Source organism: Pollachius pollachius, assembly GCF_949987615.1.
Source record: "Pollachius pollachius genome assembly, chromosome: 5".
Classification (NCBI taxonomy): domain Eukaryota; kingdom Metazoa; phylum Chordata; class Actinopteri; order Gadiformes; family Gadidae; genus Pollachius; species Pollachius pollachius.
This window is the reverse complement of record NC_136938.1, coordinates 25,346,387-25,372,010: the sequence shown is the minus strand read 5'-3', so window position 1 is coordinate 25,372,010 and position 25,624 is coordinate 25,346,387. Positions and strand designations below refer to the sequence as shown.

Below are 25,624 nucleotides of genomic sequence, written 5' to 3'. Positions count from 1 at the left end.
TACCACGGAGACAGGGTCCGGGGGTGGGGTCCAGTGGTGTGGGAGATAAGGGGGCACATTGGGGGGCGGGGCATATGTACAGTACCTGTGCAACGATCGACACGTGGTAGGAATGTGGTCTTAGAGAGAGTTCCTGACGTGTTTAAAGCGGTTTCAACTTACACGGTATTTACAGAGCCGATAGGCCTTAAACAACCTGATAACCCTCTCACAAAGAGAGAACCAAATGTACTTCTCCCTCTCCCAAGAGAGACAGACAGAGAGAGAGGGGGGGAGGGGGGAGGGGGGCTCCCAGACGTTTATTTCATTGTCTGGGGAACCAATGGAATCAGGAGACGCAATGCATTCTGGGAAACAGTGCTCTTAATGGAGAAGCGGGCCCACGAACAGAGGGGCAGTCTGGGGGCTATATTAGACGCCTCTATCAGAATGGCTTCTAAGTGTTAAAACATGTAACAGAATAACTGTTAATTGGACAATGCTGGCAGGCCATACAGATAAGAGAGTATTTACAGACGGACGGTTCAATAGTTACTGGGTGTTTCCCCAAGGGGAGTCGCAGCCTGAGGAAGAGATGCAGATATAAGGAGGGTTCGAGAGAGACTGCCCCCCCCCGGGTTAGGACACAGCTCCAGAAAAGTGAAATTGCAAGGATATCAAAATCTCCTGTCTTCAACATCCGGTTGGAGATGACTTATCAACACTGTTGTTCATAAGATTGGAAAAATAATTAGCTCATGAAGATCTTACACTTAAGTAATACACTTAATAGAACCCAAGGCAACCGTTAAAAATATCATGTTTTGTTTTTAAAAAATAATTATCTCTGGCAAATGTACGAAGTTATCGGAACTAGAGGGAGACTTGACCTCAAAGTATCTGGAGTCGCACCCACACCCTATCAGTGCCTTGCTCATGAGCACTGTGAATTCATTTGCCAGCCTTTGGCTATTGACAGGCTGGTGCAAGTTAACGGAGGAACGAAAAGTAATACGTTGACTCCCGTATGGGCTGTGGTACTGCTGGTGGAGGACTGAGGTAGGCTGGGGTGGTTCTGAATAAGCTGTGCGCTCTCCTTGTAACAGATGGACAACAGCGACTGTCTGGAATAGGTCAACTACAGGAACGCAGGCACATCGTGACAAGACAACAACAGGAAGGACGTGACCCGATTTAATACCCTGATCGAATGCCCATATTAGAAAGGGAAGGGTAGACAGAGGTAAAGGAGCATCTGATTCTAACGACGACAACAAGGCGAGAGGCCAATCCGTTCACTCCGCTGTTTAAACATTACGACAAAAAGATTACAAAAAGAAACAGTTTTTCGGCCCAGAGTCTATTGGGTCGAAACTGGGCCGCAACGTGCCGGTGAACACGACAGGGCAAATTTGGGTACTCGGTGGTGAACACACGAGACGGTAAGGCACTGTGTTTACACAACAGGAAGGATGCCATCTTGTACCGGAAGGAACACATCCTAGCGACGCGCTTGTCTCACCTCCAGCACCAATCGGAGAGGAGGAAGGCCTGAGGTGGGTCGCACACTGCGTACGGCCGAGAGGCGGGGCAGAGCACATCGGAAGCTTGTTCGGATCTTGTTATCGGAAAATTTTAGCAGAGTGTAATTTGACCGTGTCGGAAGTTGAGCGGGCAGGGGGGAGGGGGGGAAGCACCGTTATTGAAACCTGTGGTTCACATTTTAGAAACATGCGATGTCTTCTGCGTATGCAACCAGTGTGTGACCCCACTCTATCTGTCCATCATCGTCTGTCTATCCATTCATCCATCCATCACTCACTCATCCACAGCTTAGAACTGGAGCTTCGACAATGGACTGTTTCATAAAAATACTCAACGCGCACACACACACACACACGGACACACACAGGGAGAATGTGATAAAACCACAAGAGAACCACTGGCATAGGATCAGGGCGCTCCGGTCGGTGTCAGGGGTCAGGGGTCAGGGGGGCGTGTCAGTCGCTGGCCTTGGACGGGGCGAGGGGTACCAAATCCAGTGGGTCGTCCTGAGGGAACACCACGTAGCACAGCTTCTGGCCCACGTAGGTGACCCGCTCTGCAACACAACACACACCTCATGAGGCAGGTTTACCCACACACACGCTCGCACGCAAACACACACACAAACACACAGACACACAGGAAGGGCCACAGACAGGAAGGGGCCTGGACAGGAAGACCTACAGGCAGGAAGACACCCAGACAGGAAGACCTACAGACAGGAAGACACCCAGACAGGAAGACCTACAGACAGGAAGACACCTAGATTGGAAGTGTCCACACAGGAAGTGTCCACACAGGAAAGGGCCCAGACAGGAAAGGCCCAGACAGGAAGACACCCAGGCAGGAAGACAACCAGACAGGAAGGGCCTCAAACCGGAAGGACAGAGACAAGAAGGGGCCCCATACATGAAGGGCTCAAGAAGTCTGGAGAGAGAGCGGTGTTAGTGGACTCACCCAGGGTGCTGTACACCCATTTGGGCTTGTTTTTCCAGACGACGCCCAGGAAGTAGACGGGCACGCCGGTCAACATGATGACCATGCCCAGGCCGCACACCACGGGCTCAGAGTACATGCTGAAGCCCAGCAGCACGGCCCAGAACACCATGTAGCTGATGGGGATCAGCAGGTTCACCTGCTCGGACACAAAAGTGTTACCACAGAACCGAAGACCACACGAGGGAGACGGTAAAACATTTGTACATTTTATTTTGGAATTTCATCTTTTGATATTTGATTGATGGCACCTGTTCAAATGTCTGCTAAATGGCTGACTCTCTGAGTCTGACTGGATATCACTTATATTATTAAATATCATTAGATTATATATATAAACCAGAGTTGTCTGAGTAAGTCCCGCTGATATCCTGTTTAGGCAAACACGCTTTCACCCTCTCCTAAACCAAAATGGCCATTTATAACTATTTTATCATGTTTGTAGGGACATTCATTAAGGAGCAGGTAGGGGTTAGACATTACAGAGACAGATCATTAAGTAGCAGGAAGGGGTTATACAGTACAGAGACAGGTCATTAGAAAGGTAGGGGTTAGACAGTACAGAGACAGGTCATTAAGGAGCAGGTAGGGGTTATACAGTACAGAGACAGGTCATTAGAAAGGTAGGGGTTAGACAGTACAGAGACAGGTCATTAAGGAGAAGGTAGGGGTTGGACAGTACAGAGACAGGTCATTAAGGAGCAGGTAGGGGTTAGACAGTACAGAGACAGGTCATTAGGATCAGGTAGGGGTTAGACAGTACAGAGACAGGTCATTAAGGAGCAGGTAGGGGTTAGACAGTACAGAGACAGGTCATTAAGGAGCAGGTAGGGGTTAGACAGTACAGAGACAGGTCATTAAGGAGAAGGTAGGGGTTGGACAGTACAGAGACAGGTCATTAAGGAGCAGGTAAGGGTTAGACAGTACAGAGACAGGTCATTAAGGAGCAGGTAGGGGTTAGACAGTACAGAGACAGGTCATTGAGGAGCAGGTAGGGGTTAGACAGTACAGAGACAGGTCATTAGAAAGGTAGGGGTTAGACAGTACAGAGACAGGTCATTAAGGAGCAGGTAGGGGTTGGACAGTACAGAGACAGGTCATTAAGGAGCAGGTAGGGGTTAGACAGTACAGAGACAGGTCATTAGAAAGGTAGGGGTTAGACAGTACAGAGACAGGTCATTAAGGAGCAGGTAGGGGTTAGACCGTACAGAGACAGGTCATTAGAAAGGTAGGGGTTAGACAGTACAGAGACAGGTCATTAAGGAGCAGGTAGGGGTTGGACAGTACAGAGACATAGAGAGAGGTGCTGTTCACCTTGATGGGCCTCATGATGTTGGGCTTCTTCCAGCGCAGGTAGAGCAGTGCGGCGATGGTGACCCCGTAGGACAGGTAGTTGATGAAGGACACGTAGTTGATGAGGTTGTGGGTCTCACCGATGCACAGGATGAAGATGGTGGCGATGCACTGAGGAGAACCGAAGAAGAACCGCCCAGGGTCAAAGGTCACACACAGGGCTATCCTGGTGTTTGGTCATGTATCGTTCGTGAAGAAACAACAGTTTTATTAAGTATGGTTATGTTTTCTGTTTATTACGGGTTATTGAAGAGATGCGTTGAAGCCTTGAAGTATTGGCTTTGTGTTTGTCTTGTTTTTTTTTTCCAGATATGAAACCAAAATCAAACAGGCTAGTTTTAACAATATTTTATATTGTGTGAGAAAGCTGGGGTGAGTTGAAACATGAGCCCTGAGGTGCTGGACTGTAAACCAGAGCAGTTTTTTAGCAGCTCAACCCAAATAATCCAGCAAGAGACTCTTCAGTATTAAAGCACTAAAGCCTAACATATTTGGCCTTAAAGTACTGAGTCAGCCATAAAGAGTCTTACTACTAGATCTAGCGCCAGCGGTCGAGTTGTAAAAAAAAGCAAGGGGGGATGGTGGATTTTAACTTTTAGGGACAGATAATTTGTGCTGATAACAGCGTACATGGTGGGAGACCAACGGTGTGATAATTATTATTATTATTAGTAGTATTATTATATTATTATATATTTTTTGGGATAAAATAAGAGCGATGACTACTGTCATCGCCCTTATTTTATCCTCAAAAACGCAGCTCATCGGACGCATCACACGATTCGAGGCATGCATCACTTTTAAGGATTTTAAAAACTGATTCTTATTCTTTTTTTCAAAAATGCATTCGGCAGAGAAGGGAGACAAGCGTTGCTCACGGGTTGGAATGAAAGGGAGAAAAGGGGACAGAGTTGTCTGAGGAAGCGACGTCTGAGATGCAGAGACAGCTTCACGCTACCAGTGTCTGTCTTATACGGTGTGTAATTAGAGCTCGTGAAGGCACTATTGCACGCAGGCGCGCAGCAAGCATGCCTGCGTGCTTGCGTAATAGCATACTGCCCGAGAATGCAGTGTCGCTGTCAAATCTGTCCCTGGGAAAAGTAACGTTGCGCCGAATTGAAAAAGGAAACCACTATAATGAAACAGCGGTAATATTTCCACATTAATTGATAAAATCAAAGGGGATTGGAAGGGGGGATGGCTGTTTCAGAAGGGGGATGATTTTGATCATTTTAATTCCAAAGGGGGATGCCATCCCCCCTCATTCCCCCTCAACTCGAGTGCTGTCTAGCGCCCAGCCATACAGAGCGATACAGAGTGCTAGAGACTCTGCTGGTGGTTTGCAGCTGTCTGGCTGGGAGGGGGCAGTACTCACACAGAGAAGCAAAGCAGGGATGGGGGTGCAGTTCTTCAGGTGGATCATGGCCAGCAGGTAGGGCAGGTGGCCCTCCCTGGCCCCTGAGAAACAAAGCCTGGGGGAGGGGAGAGCAGAATACAGGCTCACAGGAGGAAGAGACGCCTCCATGGTGAGATCGGAATGTGTGTGTGTGTGTGTGTGTGTGTGTGTGTTTACATGTATGTGCGTTTGAGAGGGTGTATACATTTGTGTGGTGTGTGTGTGTCTACATGTGTGTCTGTGTGTGTGCATTTGAGAGTATGTATACATGTGTGTGTGTGTAAATATGTGTGTGTGTGTGTATGTTTGTGTGAGTGTGAGTGTGTAACTTACCTAGAGGAGGTGAACAGGTATCCGTTGATCCCTCCGAAGGTGGACAGAGCCACAGAGATGGGCATCACCCAGGAGAACATCCCCAGCAGCTTCTCTCCAAATGTCTGCACTCACGCACACACACACGCACACGCACACGCACACGCACACGCACACGCACACGCACACGCACACACACAAACACACACACGCAAAATTGATCAAACATAAAATTTATGATCGAAAAACATCCTAAAACAGAGTTAGGGTTAGAATTTTGCATGATGAGCTAGCGTCATGGGAACCATGTATTGTTTGGACTGTAAATTGATGTAAACTTCCTGTTTCAGCTTTGATTTGAACACTTGGGTACTTTTATGAGATAGAAATAAAATCGTTTCGGGCCGAGAGTTCAATGAAGGAAAGGGGGCGTGTTATTCCCATTGTTACAGCCTTAAAATGAAAGTACATCAAAAAGGTATAATATGGATCCGGTATATTATGGGCTGGTGCAGTATATTATGGGATGTACGAACCACGGCCACTGCGTTGGAGGCCAGCAGCTCCTCCGGCGTCATGGAGGAGAAGTATGCGATGTTGGTCAGGGTGTAGACCAGCGTCACCAGGGGGATGGAGATATAGATCGCCCTTGGCAGGTTCCTGGACCGCATCACAGATCAGACTATTGACCACTGATCAGACACTATTGATCACTGATCAAACACTATTGGTCACTGATTGGACACTATCGATCCCTCCTCAGACACTATTTATCCCTGAACAAACACTGTTGTTCCCTGTTCACACACTATTGATCACTGATCGAACACTATTGATCACTGATCTACACTATCATTAACTGATCAGTATTAATGACTGATCGGTCAGTATCGATCACTGATCAGACACTATCTACTCCGTGGTTGTATAATTTACACTAACAATTATGTTAATTATCAATCATGTTTATACAACATTATCACTACTGTGGTTGGAACTTCTGATAGGTATGTATCAGACATTATCAATCATCAGATAATATGAACCAGAAATCACACATGGTTAATCAAGCTGCATATGGTATTAATTGCAGATATTAACAATAACAAATATTAGAAGGGACTTATTCTATATCATGGTGATGAAATATGTCATTGATGATATATCAGCGATCATCCAGCCATGACTTGAATAGTGTTCTTAGTTACACCAGCAGGGGGAGCTGCAGGGTCAGGGTTAAGGTTAGCGCTTTAGGAGTTTAAAACTCAGACGAGAATAATTCATTCATTTCAGAGGGAAGACTGTGTGTGTTTGTGTGTGTATACTCTTTCTTTATGAAAAAGTGTGTGTGCGTGTGTGTTGGTGTACTTTTTTGCGTGTGTGACCGCGGGTGAACTCTGTGTACTTGGAAGCATGTTCCTGCGTGTGCGTGTGGGGGTGTGCGCTTGGCATACTTGCGCGGCTCCACCACCTCCTCGGTGACGTAGTTCAGGAAGTTCCAGCCGCTGAAGGCGAAGGAGGCCTGGAGGAAGGCCAGCGCCACCTGACCCACGGACGGCTCCTTCAGGAACTCGAACGCCACGCTGGGCACAAGGTTGTCGCCGTAGCCTGCCAAAGAGAACCCCCAGTTAGACCACCAATCACAGGGCTGTTTACCCCCCAGGCGGATCAGGTCTAGGCAGGGGGACATGGCATCGGGCATTATGCTGTCCGCTGTTGGAACCAACCACCAACAGAAATGAAATCTGCCCCTACTGTTACTTCTTTTTAAAAATAAATTAAAAACCCATTTATTTTCTATTGCTTTCAATTAACCTTGTTTTTGTTTTGTTTTATTCTGTTGTCACTTGAATAATTATATATATATATGTTTATTATTTATATATATATATATATATGGTGCTAGTGAAGGGGTTAACAGGGCTAACGTGGTAAAAGTCAAAGTAAAAGTTTAAAATATTTGTATAGCACAGTATCAGGCACAGTGGTTATTCAAAGTTCTTTAAAATAAAACAAAAAAATAGATTGAAATATATATATATATATTTCAGATATATATTTTAGATTGAAATTTATACATATATATTTCAATCTATTTTATTTTTTTGTTTTATTTTAAAGATAAATATACAAATATTTTAAACTTTTACTTTGACTTTTACCAGATTAGCCCTGTTAACCCCTTCACTAGCACCACGTTAGCCCTGTTAACCCCTTCACCAGCACCACGTTAGCCCTGTTAACCCCTTCACTAGCACCACGTTAGCCCTGTTAACCCCTTCACTAGCACCACGTTAGCCCTGTTAACCCCTTCACCAGCACCACGTTAGCCCTGTTAACCCCTTCACTAGCACCACGTTAGCCCTGTTAACCCCTTCACTGCCACCTGGTCAGAGAGAGAGAGAGAGAGAGAGAGAGAGAGTGTGTGTGCATGTGCGTGCGTGTGTGTGTTGTGTATGCAGGTGTGTGTGTTGTGTTGTGATGTGTTGTATGTGTGCGTGCGTGTCTGTGTGTTGTGTGTGCGTGTGTTGTGTTGTGTGGGTGTGTGTGTTGTGTGTTGTGGATGGGTGGGTGTGTGTGTTGTGTGTGTGTGTGTGTGTGTGTTGTTTGCGTGTGTGTGTGTTGTTTTGTGTGTGTTGTGTGTGTGTGGGTGGCTGGGTGTGTGTGTTGTGTGGGTGTGTGTGTTGTGTGTTATGCGTGTGTGTGTGCGTTACCTCTGCAGATCTGGACCAGCCCCACCACGATGATGAGGCCCAGAGCGAGGAGCTTCCCCACGGTGAAGACATCCTGGATCCTGGTAGCCCAACGCACACTGGAGCAGTTCACCCAGGTGAGGAACACTGGAACACACACACGCACACACACACACACAGGTGAGGATCACTGGAACACACACTTGGACCTTGGCGTTGGCGTCTCACTCGCCGCTTTAGATCACTTTATGTCGGAGTGCTTCTTGCACTCTTCGCGGGGTTTAAGGACATGAGCGTACACAAAGAAACACTTACTCAGAAGTGCATTTATGATGTTCTGCGAAATTGAACTGTGCTAAATCGAATGTACATGTGCATCCATTCTCTCTCTCTGTCTCTCTCTCTCGCTCTCTCTCTCTCTCAGCTCTTCAAGGAACTTGCTCTTGCTGTGTCCTATGAGGAGACGCATTCACCCAGAGAACCATGCATGGCAGTGAGGTTGCGAGGGGGAAGCAGAGGCCTCTGATCCATGGAAATCACAGTAAGAATTATTAACAGCGGAGTTTGAAGAGGAACACATCTTTGAATGGCCGCATGTTTACGTGTCACGTTTGCAAGGCACACCACAAAGTTATTGTGTGTTATTTAGACGTTTGAAGTTTCAGCCTGGGTTGTGCCAGGAAGGTCTTTGTGTTTGAACTGTGGAGAGCCTGGATGATAGTTTATGACTTGTTCGTAGTGTGCCTGCCTTGTTAAATACACTGAATCCTTTGCAAGTTGTTGTCTCACATATTTTGTAATTGATATGTATTGGAACATTCTACACTAAATGACACACACACACACACACTCACACACACACACACACACACACACACTCAGTTCACACACAGTTCACCTAAGAGAGTAAGACTAGATTATTCACACGCACGCACGCACGCACGCACACACTCACACACACACACACACACACACACACACACACACACACTCAGTTCACACACAGTTCACCTAAGAGAGTAAGACTAGATTATTCACACGCACGCACGCACGCACGCACTCACACACACACACACACACACACACAGTTCACCCAAGTGAGTGACAGAATGACAGAATGCGGGTGAAGCCGGGGCCACGGCCACGGACCCTAAGAGTCACGGCCCCCCCACAGCGCCCGCGGCAAGCAGCAGGAGGCGCCGTCGCAGCCGGACCTCAGAAACATTCCCGCCTTTGTCCCAACAACTTTTTCCACGCCCCATTTCACGGAGCGCACGCACATGCGCTCACGCTCCTCACGTGAGAACGCACATCAGTCACTCGCTGACTGTCACCAGGTCTGTACCTTAAAATAACCTGTCTGCCTCTCACCTGTCGCCTGTTCTTCCCCTGGACACACCTGCTACATCGGCATTCTATCGAACCGTGCCGGAGGACGGTCCTCCTGTGGTTTGTGTTTAGCCTGAGCCTTTCTTAGTTAGTTTTGAATGTTGTTGGTACTATGAGCTGTGTTTTTGCCTGTTGTCTTTAAAGGCAATAAAGATTCGAGAGAGAGGTCTCTCTCTCTCTCTGTGCCTGGACCCTGGTTAACCGAAACATTGAGGTATACAGTGAGGTATACTTGAAAACACACGCAGACACACACACACACACACACACACACACACACACACACACACACATACACACACACACACACATGCAGTCCACCTAGGTGAGGAAAAGGGGAAAACTGACACACACAAAGGGGAGAGAGCAATGAGAAGCCCACAGATTTCCGGCAGTATTGTGCTATTTCCTGCACTTCTACTTCCGGTGGGTGTGCGTCTGTCAGTCTTTCTGTGGCTGAGATTATCTGTGTGGGTATAACAGTGAGGTATGCGCGTAATTGAGTTTCGCTAAACTCCTACAGGACAGAACAAGCTGAGAGAACTGAATCATAGTTGACAGGTTGTATTTTCAGTGGAGGAGACATGTCAACTACTACTGAAACAAGCCTCATATATGTGGCTGCAGATGTGTACTGATGTATATGTATGTTATGTAGATCTATGCATATGTATGTGGATGTACATATATATTTATTATTTATTTATTTAAATTGTTTGCATAAAAAAATAAAAAAATGTGTAGGATGTTGTAAATGTAAAAAATAACTCAGATTAACATATGATCCTACAATAAAGTATAAAAAATATATATGTAGCTGTACACTCCACTCTGAGAAGATATGTGAAACTTTTGAATGTCGAACCTTGAATAGCTTTTGTGTCTTTACTGAAGCCTTAGCATGAAAACTAAATCCTTAGCATGTAAACTAAATCCTTAGCATGTAAACTAAATCCTTAGCATGTGAACTAAATCCTTAGCATTTGAACTAAATCCTTAGCATGTGAACTAAATCCTTAGCATGTAAACTAAATCCTTAGCATGTAAAGTAAATCCTTAGCATGTAAAGTAAATCCTTAGCATGTAAACTAAATCCTTAGCATGTGAACTAAATCCTTAGCATGTGAACTAAATCCTTAGCATGTGAACTAAATCCTTAGCATGTGAACTAAATCCTTAGCATGTAAACTAAATCCTTAGCATGTGAACTAAATCCTTAGCATGTGAACTAAATCCTTAGCATGTAAAGTAAATCCTTAGCATGTGAACTAAATCCTTAGCATGTAAACTAAATCCTTAGCATGTAAACTAAATCCTTAGCCTGTAAACTAAATCCTTAGCATGTAAACTAAATCCTTAGCATGTAAACTAAATCCTTAGCATGAAAACTAAATCCTTAGCATGTAAACTAAATCCTTAGCATGAAAACTAAATCCTTAGCATGTGAACTAAATCCTTAGCATGTAAACTAAATCCTTAGCATGAAAACTAAATCCTTAGCATGTAAACTAAATCCTTAGCATGTAAACTAAATCCTTAGCATGTAAACTAAATCCTTAGTATGTAAACTAAAGTCCTACTAAAGAAGGTAGATGGAAACGGCAGAGGGAAAAGGATGAAGGGTGGATGGAAAAGGGTGGAGGGTAGAGGGTAGGGGGTTTAGGGTGGAGGGTAGTGGGTAGAGGGTTTAGGGTGGAGGGTATAGTGGGTAGAGGGTTTAGGGTGGAGGGTATAGTGGGTAGAGGGTTTAGGCTGGAGGGTAGAGGGTAGGGGGTTTAGGGTGGAGGGTAGAGGGTTTAGGGTGGTGGGTATAGTGGGTAGAGGGTTTAGGGTGGAGGGTATAGTGGGTAGGGGGTTTAGGGTGGAGGGTAGAGGGTTTAGGGTGGAGGGTATAGTGGGTAGAGGGTTTAGGGTGGAGGGTATAGTGGGTAGAGGGTTTAGGGTGGAGGGTAGAGGGTTTAGGGTGGAGGGTATAGTGGGTAGAGGGTTTAGGGTGGAGGGTATAGTGGGTAGAGGGTTTAGGGTGGAGGGTATAGTGGGTAGAGGGTTTAGGCTGGAGGGTAGAGGGTTTAGGGTGGAGGGTATAGTGGGTAGAGGGTTTAGGGTGGAGGGTATAGTGGGTAGAGGGTTTAGGCTGGAGGGTAGAGGGTTTAGGGTGGAGGGTAGAGGGTTTAGGGTGGAGGGTATAGTGGGTAGAGGGTTTAGGGTGGAGGGTATAGTGGGTAGAGAGTTTAGGGTGGAGGGTATAGTGGGTAGAGGGTTTAGGGTGGAGGGTATAGTGGGTAGAGGGTTTAGGGTGGAGGGTATAGTGGGTAGAGGGTTTAGGGTGGAGGGTATAGTGGGTAGAGGGTTTAGGGTGGAGGGTATAGTGGGTAGAGGGTTTAGGCTGGAGGGTAGAGGGTAGGGGGTCGATGGTTAGACCTCATCCATCACCAGAACCAAGACAAGGAAACCCACCTCCTTTAGGGGACCGGACCTGTCAGAACCTCCTGCCCACACACACACAAACACACACACACACAAACACACACACACACACAAACACACACACACACACAAACACACACACACACAGGGGGGCGTCCAGTCACTAGATTCTTGGCTGTTCTGTCCGTACCAGACTCGCCTCCGCGACATTGTGGTGTTTTACAGAAACCCGGGGGGAGGAACAGCAACTTCCGCTCACACACACACACACACACACACACACACACACACACACACACACACACACACACACACACACTCCCCATGTCACTGTGTGGGCTGACAGGTACGAGGATTAAAGACCTCTGTGGTACGGAACTCAACCAGCACCAGAATACTAAACGCACACGCACACACACACACACACACACACACACACACACACACACACACACACACACACACACACACACACACACACACACACACACACAGACACACACAGTTACAGGACAAGAGGATCTCTAGCAGACTAACTAGACTATAGTACCACAGCACCAACAAAGTACTACAATACTAGAATAGTACCACAGTACAAACATGGTAGCGCAGTACGAAAGGTAGTTCTTACATAGTACCACACTACTTAGTATCACAGTATTAAGGTAATACCAGTACTAACTTTGTACCGACATAATACCACAGTACTAGCGTAGTTCACAGTGTACCACAGCGGTACTACAGCATTAACATAGTACTTACATAGTACCACCTTAAGGTAGTACCACAGTACTACCATAGCGCTAACATAGTGACACAGTTCCAAGGTAGAACCGACATAGTACCACAGTACTCAGGTAGTAGCACAGTAATACCCAAGTACTAATATTTGAACACAGTACCAAGGTATAACTAACATAGTACCACAGTACCCAGGTAGTACCACAGTACTCATGTAGTACTAACATAGGAACACAGTATGCACTGGCTAAGTCCCAAAGAAGTTGAAATCGGATCTCTTAATTGTCTGCCACGTGGAGCGGCTGGAACATTGTGGAGCTGACTCACTGCTTTCCACCGCAGCTCAGAGAGAATCCCAGAATTAAAGCTTCCAACCAACCCTAGAGGGCTGATTATGGTTCAACCTTCACGCAACGCAATGACCACGCGGACGCTCCGACGCAGAACCGACGCGAACCGTTATGGTTCTGCGTTTTAGTGAGCGGACCGATCTCAGCCCTTGCTGCTGCGTCGCCTCGACGGAAGGTTACAATTTTTGGGAGGCGCACGTCAGGCCCTTGCGGTGGATGCAAGGAGGGTCCGTGAGGACGTAAAGGGGTCTGTAACCCCCTTGCGTTGCGTGAAGGTGGGGACCATAATCAGCCCTTAAAGGAGCTCTAACACCTTGTGGGGAGCGAGTTTAAGATGTGAAGAAGCTGGTGAAGAAAACTGACGGATTAGTCAACCTATATAGGCTAGTAAAGACTGGCTTATGCTCCATCCTTTTACCAAAGTATGCATTTAGAGGATGCATTTATAATGAGAGATTCACGCTATAATCCAAGTTCGTGGATCTGGGGTATTATGGTGTTGGGCTTTCTTTGTTACATCCATGTTCTACAGACATGTTCAATAGCCAAAAAAAGACACTTTAGAAATCCTTCTTTCTGAGAAAGTTGGAGTCCAAAAACAAAACTGTTGTGATGTAACTGCACATGTCATGCTATCAAAAGCAACCAATCCTTTCCATGTACAATAACTAAAAATAGACTATCACTCTTTTGGAGAAAGTTGGCATCCAAAACAAAAGTGTTGAGATATATCTGCAAAGGTCATGTTATCAAAGCAACCAATATTAATTTACTGCTGTGCATGTAGACATGGTTTGTAGTTTTACCTAAATGTACACATCTCTACCCTAGTGCTATCTCAACACACCCGTTTAACACGTTATGCATTCGCATAACGCATTTTAGGCACTTTGATGGTGCAGTACTGTTTGTTAGAGCCAGCTGTTTGTAGCATGTATAGGAGTAAAACATTTTTGCCTTCAACTAACTTATTCGGTCTCGGTCAGCCAAAATAACATCAACTTATTTTTAAGTATTCTGCCCGCTTTAAGGTCCTTTTACATTGAATGTGATTGGTAATTTCGATTTTTTCCCAAATCAATAAAATAATTACAAATCATTTAGCTGAATGGGACAGTATGGGACAGCTGAATGGACATTGATGGTCTGTTTCTGATTTTAGATGAACTCTTATTCTGATTCATTTTTCAATTGCATGATTTAAGATTATTCAGTTGTTGGCTTTGAGTAATAGCATGCCCTCCAGCACATGCTATGACTGTGTGTGTGTGTGTGTGTCTGTGTGTGTGTGTGTGTGTGTGTGTGTGTGTGTGTGTGATAGAGTAAGGGGGTGGGCCCGTCTAAATTTGTTGTGTGCAGCCTTATATTACCGGGCCATGTGATGTGACCACTAATGAGAACAAGACACCAACGTGACGAGAACGGTTATTCTAATACGACTACGAATACGAAGTCCTGCCTGAGGTCACATGATCTGCATGTACATGACGTGGTCACATGTACATGCCCCCCCCCCCCTAAAAGGTTGCACATTCCAGTTCCAGCGTTCTGCACAGGATGTGTCACTTCAAGCTCTACGTGCACATGCTCAGTTTGAGTGGAGCTAAGAGGATTCCGCTGGTATCTCTACATTCCATATCATGGAGTAGGCGACCCCCCCCCTTCTCTGCTTTGTGTATTTTGTACTTCCCTTAAAGTCAGACACACTCTAGAAAATTCAGCTGCAACATCACCTTAGTGTGAGTGTATGGAAATTGGTCCTCTGTTTTGGCTAGGCTGCAAACAAAAGAGTCTTATCCAATCGTGAAAGTTATTGGGTAATTTAACAAAGATCAAATATAGGACAGGTGTGTGTACATACATTTGAGTGCATACATTTCTAAGCATGTGTGGCCCCAGTGAGACTCAAAGCACTAACCCCTTACCTTCACTACTCAGATAGACAGGGACAATGTTCCCAATAGAACTGTAATCTAGAAGTATAACACAACTTCTTAAGACTTACTGACGTTATCATGTATTTATCTTGCATCGTTGACGATTGGTGATAAAGGATTGTACATTGTATCACTGAGGTATTGCTCTGTGCTTTGTGATGAACTCCCAGTAGACGTCCCCTTCAATAAATTCTCCCAAACATTTTTTGGGATACAATTTATATTTGTTACTATCTACTGCAGCATCTTGCTCGATACGAAGAGAAATATGGCCGCTGCATGTTTTACCTGTCTATTTATGAGCCAACGTCAGGAACTTCAACATGCATCCTAGCAACGCGCCAGAGAAGGTGACAAGATTAGCATGTCCACCTGGTTGTCATGGTTCCATCACTGTCGATCGGAGCTGCATCCGAGGATTACCTAAAACTACGGCAGAGTCCTTTTTTCTCCCGGGAATGAATGCTGATTGTGACCTTTTCAACTAAATGGAATTCCAGATTTATTAGGTGTAAGTGGGTTCAGTCCAGCTGGAAATGGGCTATAAACTCACTGGAGACACTCCACTGTTAAGACTCCCCTTCAAAACATGCCCTTTAATATACTCCCTGTAGTCATCTCCTTTAATAGACTCATTGTACACTTCTCTTTTAGAGAGAGCAGAGGTGGAATGCTGCGCTCTGAACAACCTGTGGATTTTGCATGCAGGATTATTTGAGCTTCGAGGATTATGGTGTAATGTTTTGTTCAGGCACACTGGAGCTGACCTTCAACCCCCTTTGGGTGGCTTACTCGCAAGTCCTGAAGTTGAACAAGAAATATCAGTTTAGGAACAAATAGCAGCAAAGTCTGCAACAGAGTGTTCATTCTAAAGCCGTGATGGTGGGAAATTATGTCATTTTGTTGACAAAATGTGGAAATATTGATATTAGTTTCACACTTCATATTCCACCAGACCAACTGAATGCTAGCTCACTGAATGTTAGCTCACTGAACGCTAGCTCACTGAACGCTAGATCATCCAGACCAACTGAACGCTAGCTCACTGAACGCTAGCTCACTGAACGCAAGCTCACTGAACGCAAGCTCACTGAACGCAAGCTCACTGGACGCTAGCTCATCCAGACCAACTGAACGCTAGCTCACTGAACGCTAGCTCACTGAACGCTAGCTCACTGAACGCTAGCTCACTGAACGCTAGCTCATCCAACTGAACTGAATCAGAAATAGACGCAGGAAGTTGGGAGGTAGGTTTCAGTATGTGCGAGGGGTCTCGCTGTCTCGCGGTGGATTGTTCGCTAAGATCTACCGCATAGCCGATGACATCATTAACCGAGAACAAAACCAGGAGTCCATCACGACCACCGAGGCAGAACCCCCCGGACCCCCTAGCCGTCAGCCAATGGGAGTCTCCGTCAGTGATTTGTTGTCCCGCCCCGCCCACTCACCCTTTCTCATGTGCTCCGTGACAGGGGAGTCACGGCAACCATCACCAAAACAAAGAACAAAGGAAGAGACACGCCCTCTGATTAGAGGAACATCCAAAGACTGGCACCATTATGTAGTCTGACACGGATACTGACACACACGCGCACACACACACGCACACACACGCACACACACACACACACACACACACACACACACACACACACACACACACACACACACACACACACACACACACAGCCCGCCAACCAGCATATTAGCACACATTGTCATGCACGTGCACGCACATGCACATGGAAACACACACGGGCAAGCACACACACACATGGGTAGACAGACACACACACACAAACAAACACACACATAAAAGACACACACTCTGTTGGCAAACCAGGCCACAGTTGTAACATTCTGTCACCGAAAATAGGTTGTCAAGGCTCTCTAATGGTACCTCTCGCTCTCTCTGTCTGTCTGTTTTTGTCTCTCCTCTCTTGTCTCTCTTCTCTTCTCTCTCCCCCTTGCTCTCTCTCCTCTCGTCTCTCTTCTCTTCTCTCTCTCCCCCTCGCTCTCTCTCCTCTCTTGTCTCTCTTCTCTTCTCTCTCTCTCCCTCGCTCTCTCTTGTCTCTTGTCTCTTTTGTCTTCTCTCTCTCTCTTTCTAAGGCAGAGTCTATCTTATATCTGATTTCCTGGAAGTATGCCAGGAATGGCTGAGATGTAATTGGTCTGTTCCTGCAGCCATGATGATAAAACACAGAATGAGAGGATATGGCCCCCATTCAGGGGGGTGTGCTGTGGTGTAGGATGGTGTTATGTTGTGTAGGGTGGTGTAATGTTGTGTAGGATGGTGTTATGTTGTGTAGGGTGGTGTAATGTTGTGTAGGATGCTGTTATGTTGTGTAGGGTGGTGTAATGTTGTGTAGGATGGTGTTATGTTGTGTAGGGTGGTGTAATGTTGTGTAGGATGGTGTTATGTTGTGGAATGCGGGGGGTCAGGGGGGTCTAGAGGGGTGTAGGTTTGTCTTGGGGGTGTAGGGTGGAGTAATGTGGTTCAAGGTGGTGTAGTGTGGTGCAGGCTGGTGTGATGTGGTGGAGGTGGAGGTAATGAGGGTGTGGTAATGAGGTGGAGGTGTGGTAATGAGGTGGAGGTGGAGGTAATGAGGTGGTGGTAATGAGGTGGAGGTGGAGGTAATGAGGTGGAGGTGTGGTAATGAGGTGGAGGTGTGGTAATGAGGTGGAGGTGTGGTAATGCGGTGGAGGTGGAGGTAATGAGGTGGAGGTAATGAGGTGGTGGTAATGTGGTGGAGGTGGTGGTAATGAGGTGGAGGTGTGGTAATGAGGTGGAGGTGTGGTAATGAGGTGGAGGTGGAGGTGTGGTAATGACGTGGAGGTGGAGGTAATGAGGTGGAGGTAATGAGGTGGAGGTGTGGTAATGAGGTGGAGGTGTGGTAATGAGGTGGAGGTGAGGTAATGCAGTGGAGGTGGAGGTAATGAGGTGGAGGTAATGAGGTGGTGGTAATGTGGTGGAGGTGGTGGTAATGAGGTGGAGGTGTGGTAATGAGGTGGAGGTGGAGGTGTGGTAATGACGTGGAGGTGTGGTAATGAGGTGGAGGTAATGAGGTGGTGGTAATGTGGTGGAGGTGTGGTAATGAGGTGGAGGTGGGGTAATGGGGTGGGGGTAATGAGGTGGAGGTGGGGTAATGGGGTGCAGAGGGGCGCTCACAGATGCAGATAGTGGACAGCAGGCGGGTGGCCATGTACGGCGGCACGCAGTCCTGGAAGGCGGGCTGCAGGACGTAGTTGGAGAAGGTCAGGGCGATGACGGCCAGCGTGGTGGGGTACATGATGAGCACCGCACTCCACAGCAGCAGGAACCTGTGGCGCGCACACACACACACACACACACACACACACACACACACACACACCCGCGCACGCACGCATGCATGCATGCACACACGCACATGCACGCACAGACAGACACACGCGCACATGTACACACACGCACGCACAGACAGAGAGACACAAACACATAGACAGACAGACAGAAAACACACACACACACACGCACGCGCGCACGCACACACACACACACACACAGACACACACACACACACACACACACACACAAACACACACACACAGACACACACACACGCACATTCCAAACAGCATCGTCAGTACAATGCTGGGCAACTTGTTCTCTTCAGGTTCCTGTAGGCAGCAGTATTTACACACACTCTGTTGACCTGTTTGTCTGTTACAGGATATTGTTCAAATACGGCCTGTTTCCGTGGCCTCCTGTGAAGGATTGTGTGGCCACGTCAACGTCATGTTTCCATGAAAGATTTGCATGACATTAGCACGGTACAGGTGTGAAACGGACTTGGGCGCGGTACAGATGGCCTAGTGTGAGTGCGCCCTAATGCTTCTACTTCCCAGGTTTTTTCTGCTTGCACAGATTTTTCCCTACCCTCGTATGAAGCAGTACTCTCTTTTAATAGCATGTATTAGATGCTTAACCTTGGTTAAGTTTAACCTTTGAATTGCAGCCATCTACTAATCAGCTGTGCATATCTGTACACGTTATTCCTTCCTGTAGCCAATCTTATGTGCGTGTGTGTGTGTGTGTTTGTGTGTGTGTGTGTGTGTGTGTGTTTGTGTGTGTGTTTGTGTGTGTGTGTGTGTGTGTGTGTGTTTGTGTGTGTGTGTGTGTGTGCGCGCGTGTGTGCGCGTGTGCGCGTGTGTGTGTGTTCGTGTGTAAACCCCTCTGTAGTCATAATATGACAAATGTGAACAGATGGAATGTCTAATATTACTTTATTTTAAATAACTTCATCTGAAGCCTGTGAAATTTTTAATATGCTGATCATGTTGTTCGCTCTAGGCGGGCATTGGTATTGACAGTTGGTAACCAAAAGTGTACTGTAGTATACCGTAGTTTACTGCAGTGTACTGTCAAGTACTGTGGTCTACCTGTAGTCTACCTGTAGTGTACTTGTTGACATAAAGGCATACTAAGGTTACTTAAACAAAATTATTCTTATTTTAATGATGTTATACACTAATTAAGACATTTCTGCCAAGTCTGTTCCATTAGATGCCACTAAATTAATAATCACAGATGAAGTAGAACTGGGTCAATACTGTTCCGCCCTACATCAGGAGTCTGCTGGGAGATCACCTACCCAACCAGGCCGCCGAAGATCTCGGTGACGTAGGAGTAGTCTCCTCCAGACTTGGGGATGGTGACGCCCAGCTCGGCATAGCACATGGAGCCCAGGGCGCAGATCCCTCCGCCCAGCACCCACACGATGAGGGACAGGCCCACGGAGCCCGCGTGCTCCAGGACCCCCTTCGGAGAGATGAAGATCCCCGAGCCGATGATGTTTCCTGGGGAGAGCGAGGAGAAAGGACACGGTTCAGCATAAACGTGTGTGTGCGTGCGTGCGTGTGTGAGTGCGTGCGTGCGTGCGTGTGTGAGTGCGTGTGTGTGTGTGTGTGTGTGTGCGTGTGTGTGTGTGTGTGTGTGTTTGTTTGTGTGTGTGTGTGAGTGAAGCTGCTCCACAATAGTGTCTGAACCATGATGTTGGTGCGCTAAAATGCGCTTACCCAACCCTCACCCTAAGCATTAAGCTCATCAGCTAATTACAGGTTTGTTTTTCCCCTGTGAGAGAAGAGCCTCATTTGAAATGTTTGATTTTCAGCCAGTTTCACAGTAACGGTCAAAAACAAGTAAGTACAAGTCAGTTTTAACAGAACCGGTTCAGGCTGGGAATGTGTGAGGCACTCTTTTACGATTTTCTCGTTTTTCGATTTTTTAATTTTTTAATTTTGTTTTATAGAAAGGGCAGAACAGCTGGATACATATCTGTTTATAATTTTAGATTGGAACATTTTCTTTTTGACCATTTCGTGTATTTTTATAAGGCGAAATTTCAAAGTTCTCAGTTACAACGTTTTTTTTGGGAGAGACATGCTGAATGAATACAACATGTTTTCAAACTCAAAAATAATCGTTTGAATAATCGTGATTTCAATATTGACCAAAATAATCGTGATTATGATTTTTCCCATAAGCAAACAGCCCTAAGTCACTCTGTAAAAAAGGTGAACCACGGTTGGGGGGACAGTGTTGTTCCACCCTCATGCCGGCCGCAGAGGCAGTAACAGAGACCAAACCACTTCTAAAAAGAGTGAACCGTCGCAGCGGCTCAGGGGTGAGACGTTGTATACGGGGGGTATACGCAGTGATAGCTACTTATTCTTCAGTCAGTACTGCGTCTACCCACTTCAAAACCTTCTCTGATGCGCGGCATTGCAGTGTCCTGCGATAGCCATACAGTCCAGCACATGAGTAGCCTATCCTATTGCATGTGAGTAAATGCAAATGTGACCTCAAAATAGCACAATATAGAGACTATCTTGACAGAAACAGTGGCTGAAATGTACTGAGCCTCTCATGGTAGAAAAATACCCTTGATGTGTAAATCAGTTCCCTCGGATTCCCATTCCCCACGCACAGTTTTCTAAATCTGTTCCCTCTGATGTGGTTTGTTCTTCACAGCAGGGATTCCCCATGGAGCGCTGTGACAGGGAACGAATATTTGATTCAGACAGACATCTATACAGTATCAATCACTGTCTTTCACATTTGCTATAGGCCTATAGTCAAATAGAGTTGCAGCATGACATAAAGCTTAAAAACTTAAATATTGCTATTTTTGACGTATTATTTTGAACATATGGTTGAATTCTTTGCATGATGATGATTTTTTTAAAAGCTTATATGCATGTACTAGGCCTGTGTAGGACCATTAAGGTTTGCAAACTGCCGCCTGACAAATAATGTTAATTTTATAATGTTGGCACGATTCGGCCTAGACTATCTGTTGCAAGAGACCGTTTACAAAATAAACTACTGCCCCATAAACTACATACAAGGTGAGAGAATAGTTGTCAAATCTTCCTGTATGGATGTACTAAGGAATAAGGAATAGATCACTCAAAATGCATAATTATGTAGCAGTCTCACCCTATAGTCTGTGGGCCAGTATGGTTTCCAAAATCTGAACCTCTTCTGTGGATAATGTTAGTTTCATAATAATCCTTACTCCCTGCAGTCAAGCAGAAGAAATGAAGTGACAGCGTGCAAACACTACTGGCCCATTTTTGAGTGAACTAAATATGCAAGAGTATTCTTACCCACTGTATCCTATGTCACTGTTTATAACATAGGACGTTTATCCTCTGGTGACAGACCACTTTAAATAATTAAGAGTATACCCACTTCTCCAGGAAACACGTCTGATGTGAGACTCCCTGTTCCCCTTCAATTTCTCCTCCAACTTATTTCCGATCGCACACATTGCTCGCACAAATCTGCGGTTGTAACGTTACACATCAATCAATATTGTGTACGACGCAGAGTTGCGTTTGAAGGCTGGCATAAATCTGCCCAGCTAGCAAAAGCCTGTAAACACTCACACGTCACACAGGGTGCTGACACTATGTGTTATGCGTCAAGATCTGATTTCTGAGCAATGGCTTGCTATGTAAGAGCACCCATGGGTGGCTTTGCACCGGCTTTATCTGGTTCTGTTTAAAACATTAGGGCCCTACCGTCTTTACGGCAATTTTACAGGATCTCTTTGCAAAAGGGGTTTTAGTCTGTTGTTTATAAGTGCTCAGCTGTCTGGTTTGGGATCAACACTCAGCAGCGACCCACCGTTCGGTTCCTCAAGCTCAGACGTCTTCAAAACATCCACAGAATGGTACCCTGCTGAGCTGGATCAACAGAGCAAAACTCTTTGTGTGTGCGTGTGTGTTTGTTTGTATTGGCCAGACCTGCATGCATGCATGTGTGTGTTTGTGTGTGTGTGTGCCTGCGTGTTTGTGTGTACATGCGTGTGTGTATGTCTGTGTGCATGTGTGTGTGTACGTGTGTGTGCGTGTTTGTGTGTACATGTGTGTGTGCATGTGTGTGTGCGCGCGTGTGTGTGTGTGTGTGTGTGTGTGTGTGTGTGTGTGTGTGTGTGTGTGTGTATCTGTCCCACAGTAGTAGAGCTGGCCCCCCCGGAGTGAGAGACAAGTGGGTTAGGGATGATTTTGATTCAACGTAAAGACTTTGTCCCATCAGAGGCAGAGAGTCACTCTGGTCCCCACGCCTAAATCTCACTAACCACGGGAAAAGGAGGGGGGAGGAGGAGGAGGTGGGGAGGAGGAGGAGGGGGGAGGAGGAGGGGAGGAGGAGGAGGTGGGGAGGAGGAGGAGGAGGGGAGGAGGAGGAGGTGTGGAGGAGGAGAGGAGGAGGAGGAGGAGGAGGTGGGGAGGAGGAGGAGGGGGGAGGAGGAGGGGAGGAGGAGGAGGTGGGGAGGAGGAGGAGGAGGTGGGGAGGAGGAGGAGGTGGGGAGGAGGAGGAGGTGGGGAGGAGGAGGAGGGGGGAGGAGGAGGGGAGGAGGAGGGGGTGGGGAGGAGGAGGAGGAGGGGAGGAGGAGGAGGTGGGGAGGAGGAGGAGGAGGGGAGGAGGAGGAGGTGGGGAGGAGGGGAGGAGGAGGAGGTGGGGAGGAGGAGGAGGGGGAGGAGGAGGAGGTGGGGAGGAGGAGAGGAGGAGGAGGAGGGGAGGAGGAGGAGGAGGAGGAGGAGGGGAGGAGGGGAGGTCGAGAGGAGGGAGGAGGAGGGGAGGAGGAGGGGAGGTCGGGAGGAGGTGGTAGGAGGATTAGATGGAGAGGAGATGGGAGGTGGGGCAGAGTTGGCGGTAGGATTAAATCAAGAGGAGGTGGGATGGAGTAAGAGATAAGGTGGAGGAGGTGGAAGGGAGGAGAGGTACAGAAGACGTGGCAGGGGGTGCAGAGGAGGTGGGGTGAGGAGGAGTGATGGAGGAGGAAAGAGTTGAGGGAGAGGTGTCGAGGAGGTCGGAAGAGGTGGGAGAACTGAGCTGGGAGGAGTCGTTCAGGAGTGGGGAGAAGACGATGGGGAGCTTGGAGGAGGTGATGAGGAGAAGTAACGGAGGTGGGGGGAGGAGGAGGCCTGTCTGCTCGTATTTACAGGCCATGGTGGGAGGTTGTTACATAACGCTGTTGTGTTGTGTTGCGCTGACCTCTTACTACACTGGCACGCTAGGGGGGGGGGAGAGGAGGAGGAGGCCAAAGGGTCAATTCATTTCTCTGCACGATCACGCTGTCATCTAGTTTAAACAATCTGGGTTCAGCGAGATCTAGGCAGTTTCCAGATCACTGGTCTGTGTTTGTGTCGGGGGGTGTGTGTGTGTGTGTGTGTGCGTGTCTGTCTGTCTGTGTATGTTGGTGTGAGTGTGTGTGTCTGAGTTTGAGTGTCTGTGTGATGTGGGGGGTTGCTGGTGGAACGAGTGTGGGAGGATCTCAACAAGGAACACAACAAGATAAACCATTTGTTTGTTAAAGTAAAAATATTTGGAAAATGATTGGGTGGCCACCACACTGATTTCAAAGACCTACAAAGCAAACCTTAGCCTCCGTTTACAGAACGGCCAAAGAAAGCACAAGTTGCGTTTTTTCCAACGCAACTAGTGTCCGATCAGTGTACCGAGTTCATGTCATTCAGCCACTTATCTAGCGTGTTAATCAGGTAACTCTATTGAAGGCCAAATTTCACATGCACAAGGGTGAATGCACAAAAAAGCACACGTTGTCAATGTGAAAATTTAAACACTATTAAACACGCTTTTTATTTTATTATGGGCATTTTCATCATTTATTTTTACTTCTCTCACAATATATGTACAGTTTATTCAGTTATGATCCTTTTTTAAAATAAGGTGTCATAAAACTGAGATAGTTGCCTGCTGAATGAACAAAATTTCTGTTATTTTGCATATTTTTCAATCACGCTGAATCCTTCCTGTATCAATATTTAACTTATTGGAAGAACAACTTGTAATTATCTAATTTACGCTAGGCCATAATAGTGCCCTAAAATTTATTTTAGGACTTTGCATAATTGCATATGCACATTCTGACATCACCTTTTCGTCGGCGAAATGAAACTTTGTGGGAGGTAACACTGATCACATAGGCGTCTTAATTTTACTCGTTCCTTCTTATTTCTATAGGAATGAACTCCATCAGCCATGCATCAACTACATACACACATTTTTCAGTGCATTTTTGAAAGCGTGAATTACTTCATTTACACCTTGAAATTAGTAGTCTACCTGTTGAAATTAGTTGAACATCTATATAATCAGGATTCAGAATGATTTCAATTTATGCAGAACATTAGTTGATTTCATTCAGCATAATACTAACTAGTTTTTTATATTTTATGGGAAAAGTGCCATCACTGAAACAGAAATGAATTACATTTGCAACATATCTGAATGACGGTAGGCTACATGTGTTTAGCGAACTGGGGGGAAATGGGGAAAAAGAAAAGCGAGGGGTTAACTATAAACGCTACATGGATGATTACTGTTTGCATAACTGTGACTAATTATTGTTTCCCTGGTTCATAGGGTTATTCCAGTCGAATGCCAGTTGTAGGCCTTTGTTTTCAATGTCAATCGTTTTTCAGTCATAAAATAAGTCTACTGAGAGAGTATCCATCAAAGCTCATTCGAGAAAGGATAACGGAACAGGTTAAGATCTGTTCATCTGGCTCTGCAGCAGGCTCAGCGCTGTCTCTTGCTCCATGATCAAGATCACGTGCTTCATACACCAACCCAGTTTAATTTGGTTCCTGTTCCGACTTTTTTTTTTTATCAATTTATGACAACCACCAAAATTCAGTAAATTGTTCTGAGAAAATATAATTTGATTTAAAATTGGAATGATCTGTGATGGATACCGAAGAGTCTGACCCCGTTGATGTTATAACCTGGATCCCATACGCAGAGAGAGAGGGGCTCTCCTCCCCCTGCATCACATATATTTCCTGGTATAGTAGAGGGGGTCTACAACTCTAAAGAATGGCCGCTATCACATTTCAACCCGGACTGTTACTGTACGTTGAAGCCACGTAGACATTGTATTATAGCAGACAGAACCTCCCCGAACTGATGCAACAGTTTCCATCCCGCTTCAA

At 46.3% G+C, this 25,624-nt stretch overlaps 1 protein-coding gene across 1 annotated transcript in view; it reads right to left on the bottom strand.

The window, feature by feature from the left end:
- slc7a10a (solute carrier family 7 member 10a) overlaps positions 1 to 25,624 on the bottom strand; it is a 26,277-nt gene continuing 653 nt past the window's right edge. Inside the window, exons 2-11 of the mRNA XM_079736544.1 lie at positions 19,753 to 19,957; positions 18,288 to 18,439; positions 8,296 to 8,421; positions 7,036 to 7,189; positions 6,118 to 6,241; positions 5,603 to 5,706; positions 5,249 to 5,345; positions 3,835 to 3,984; positions 2,482 to 2,659; positions 1 to 2,080 (exon numbers count right to left, since the gene is read on the bottom strand). Coding sequence (XP_079592670.1) covers positions 1,980 to 2,080; positions 2,482 to 2,659; positions 3,835 to 3,984; positions 5,249 to 5,345; positions 5,603 to 5,706; positions 6,118 to 6,241; positions 7,036 to 7,189; positions 8,296 to 8,421; positions 18,288 to 18,439; positions 19,753 to 19,957 — 1,391 coding nt within the window. The 3' untranslated portion in view covers positions 1 to 1,979. The remainder of the gene's footprint in view (positions 2,081 to 2,481; positions 2,660 to 3,834; positions 3,985 to 5,248; positions 5,346 to 5,602; positions 5,707 to 6,117; positions 6,242 to 7,035; positions 7,190 to 8,295; positions 8,422 to 18,287; positions 18,440 to 19,752; positions 19,958 to 25,624) is intronic.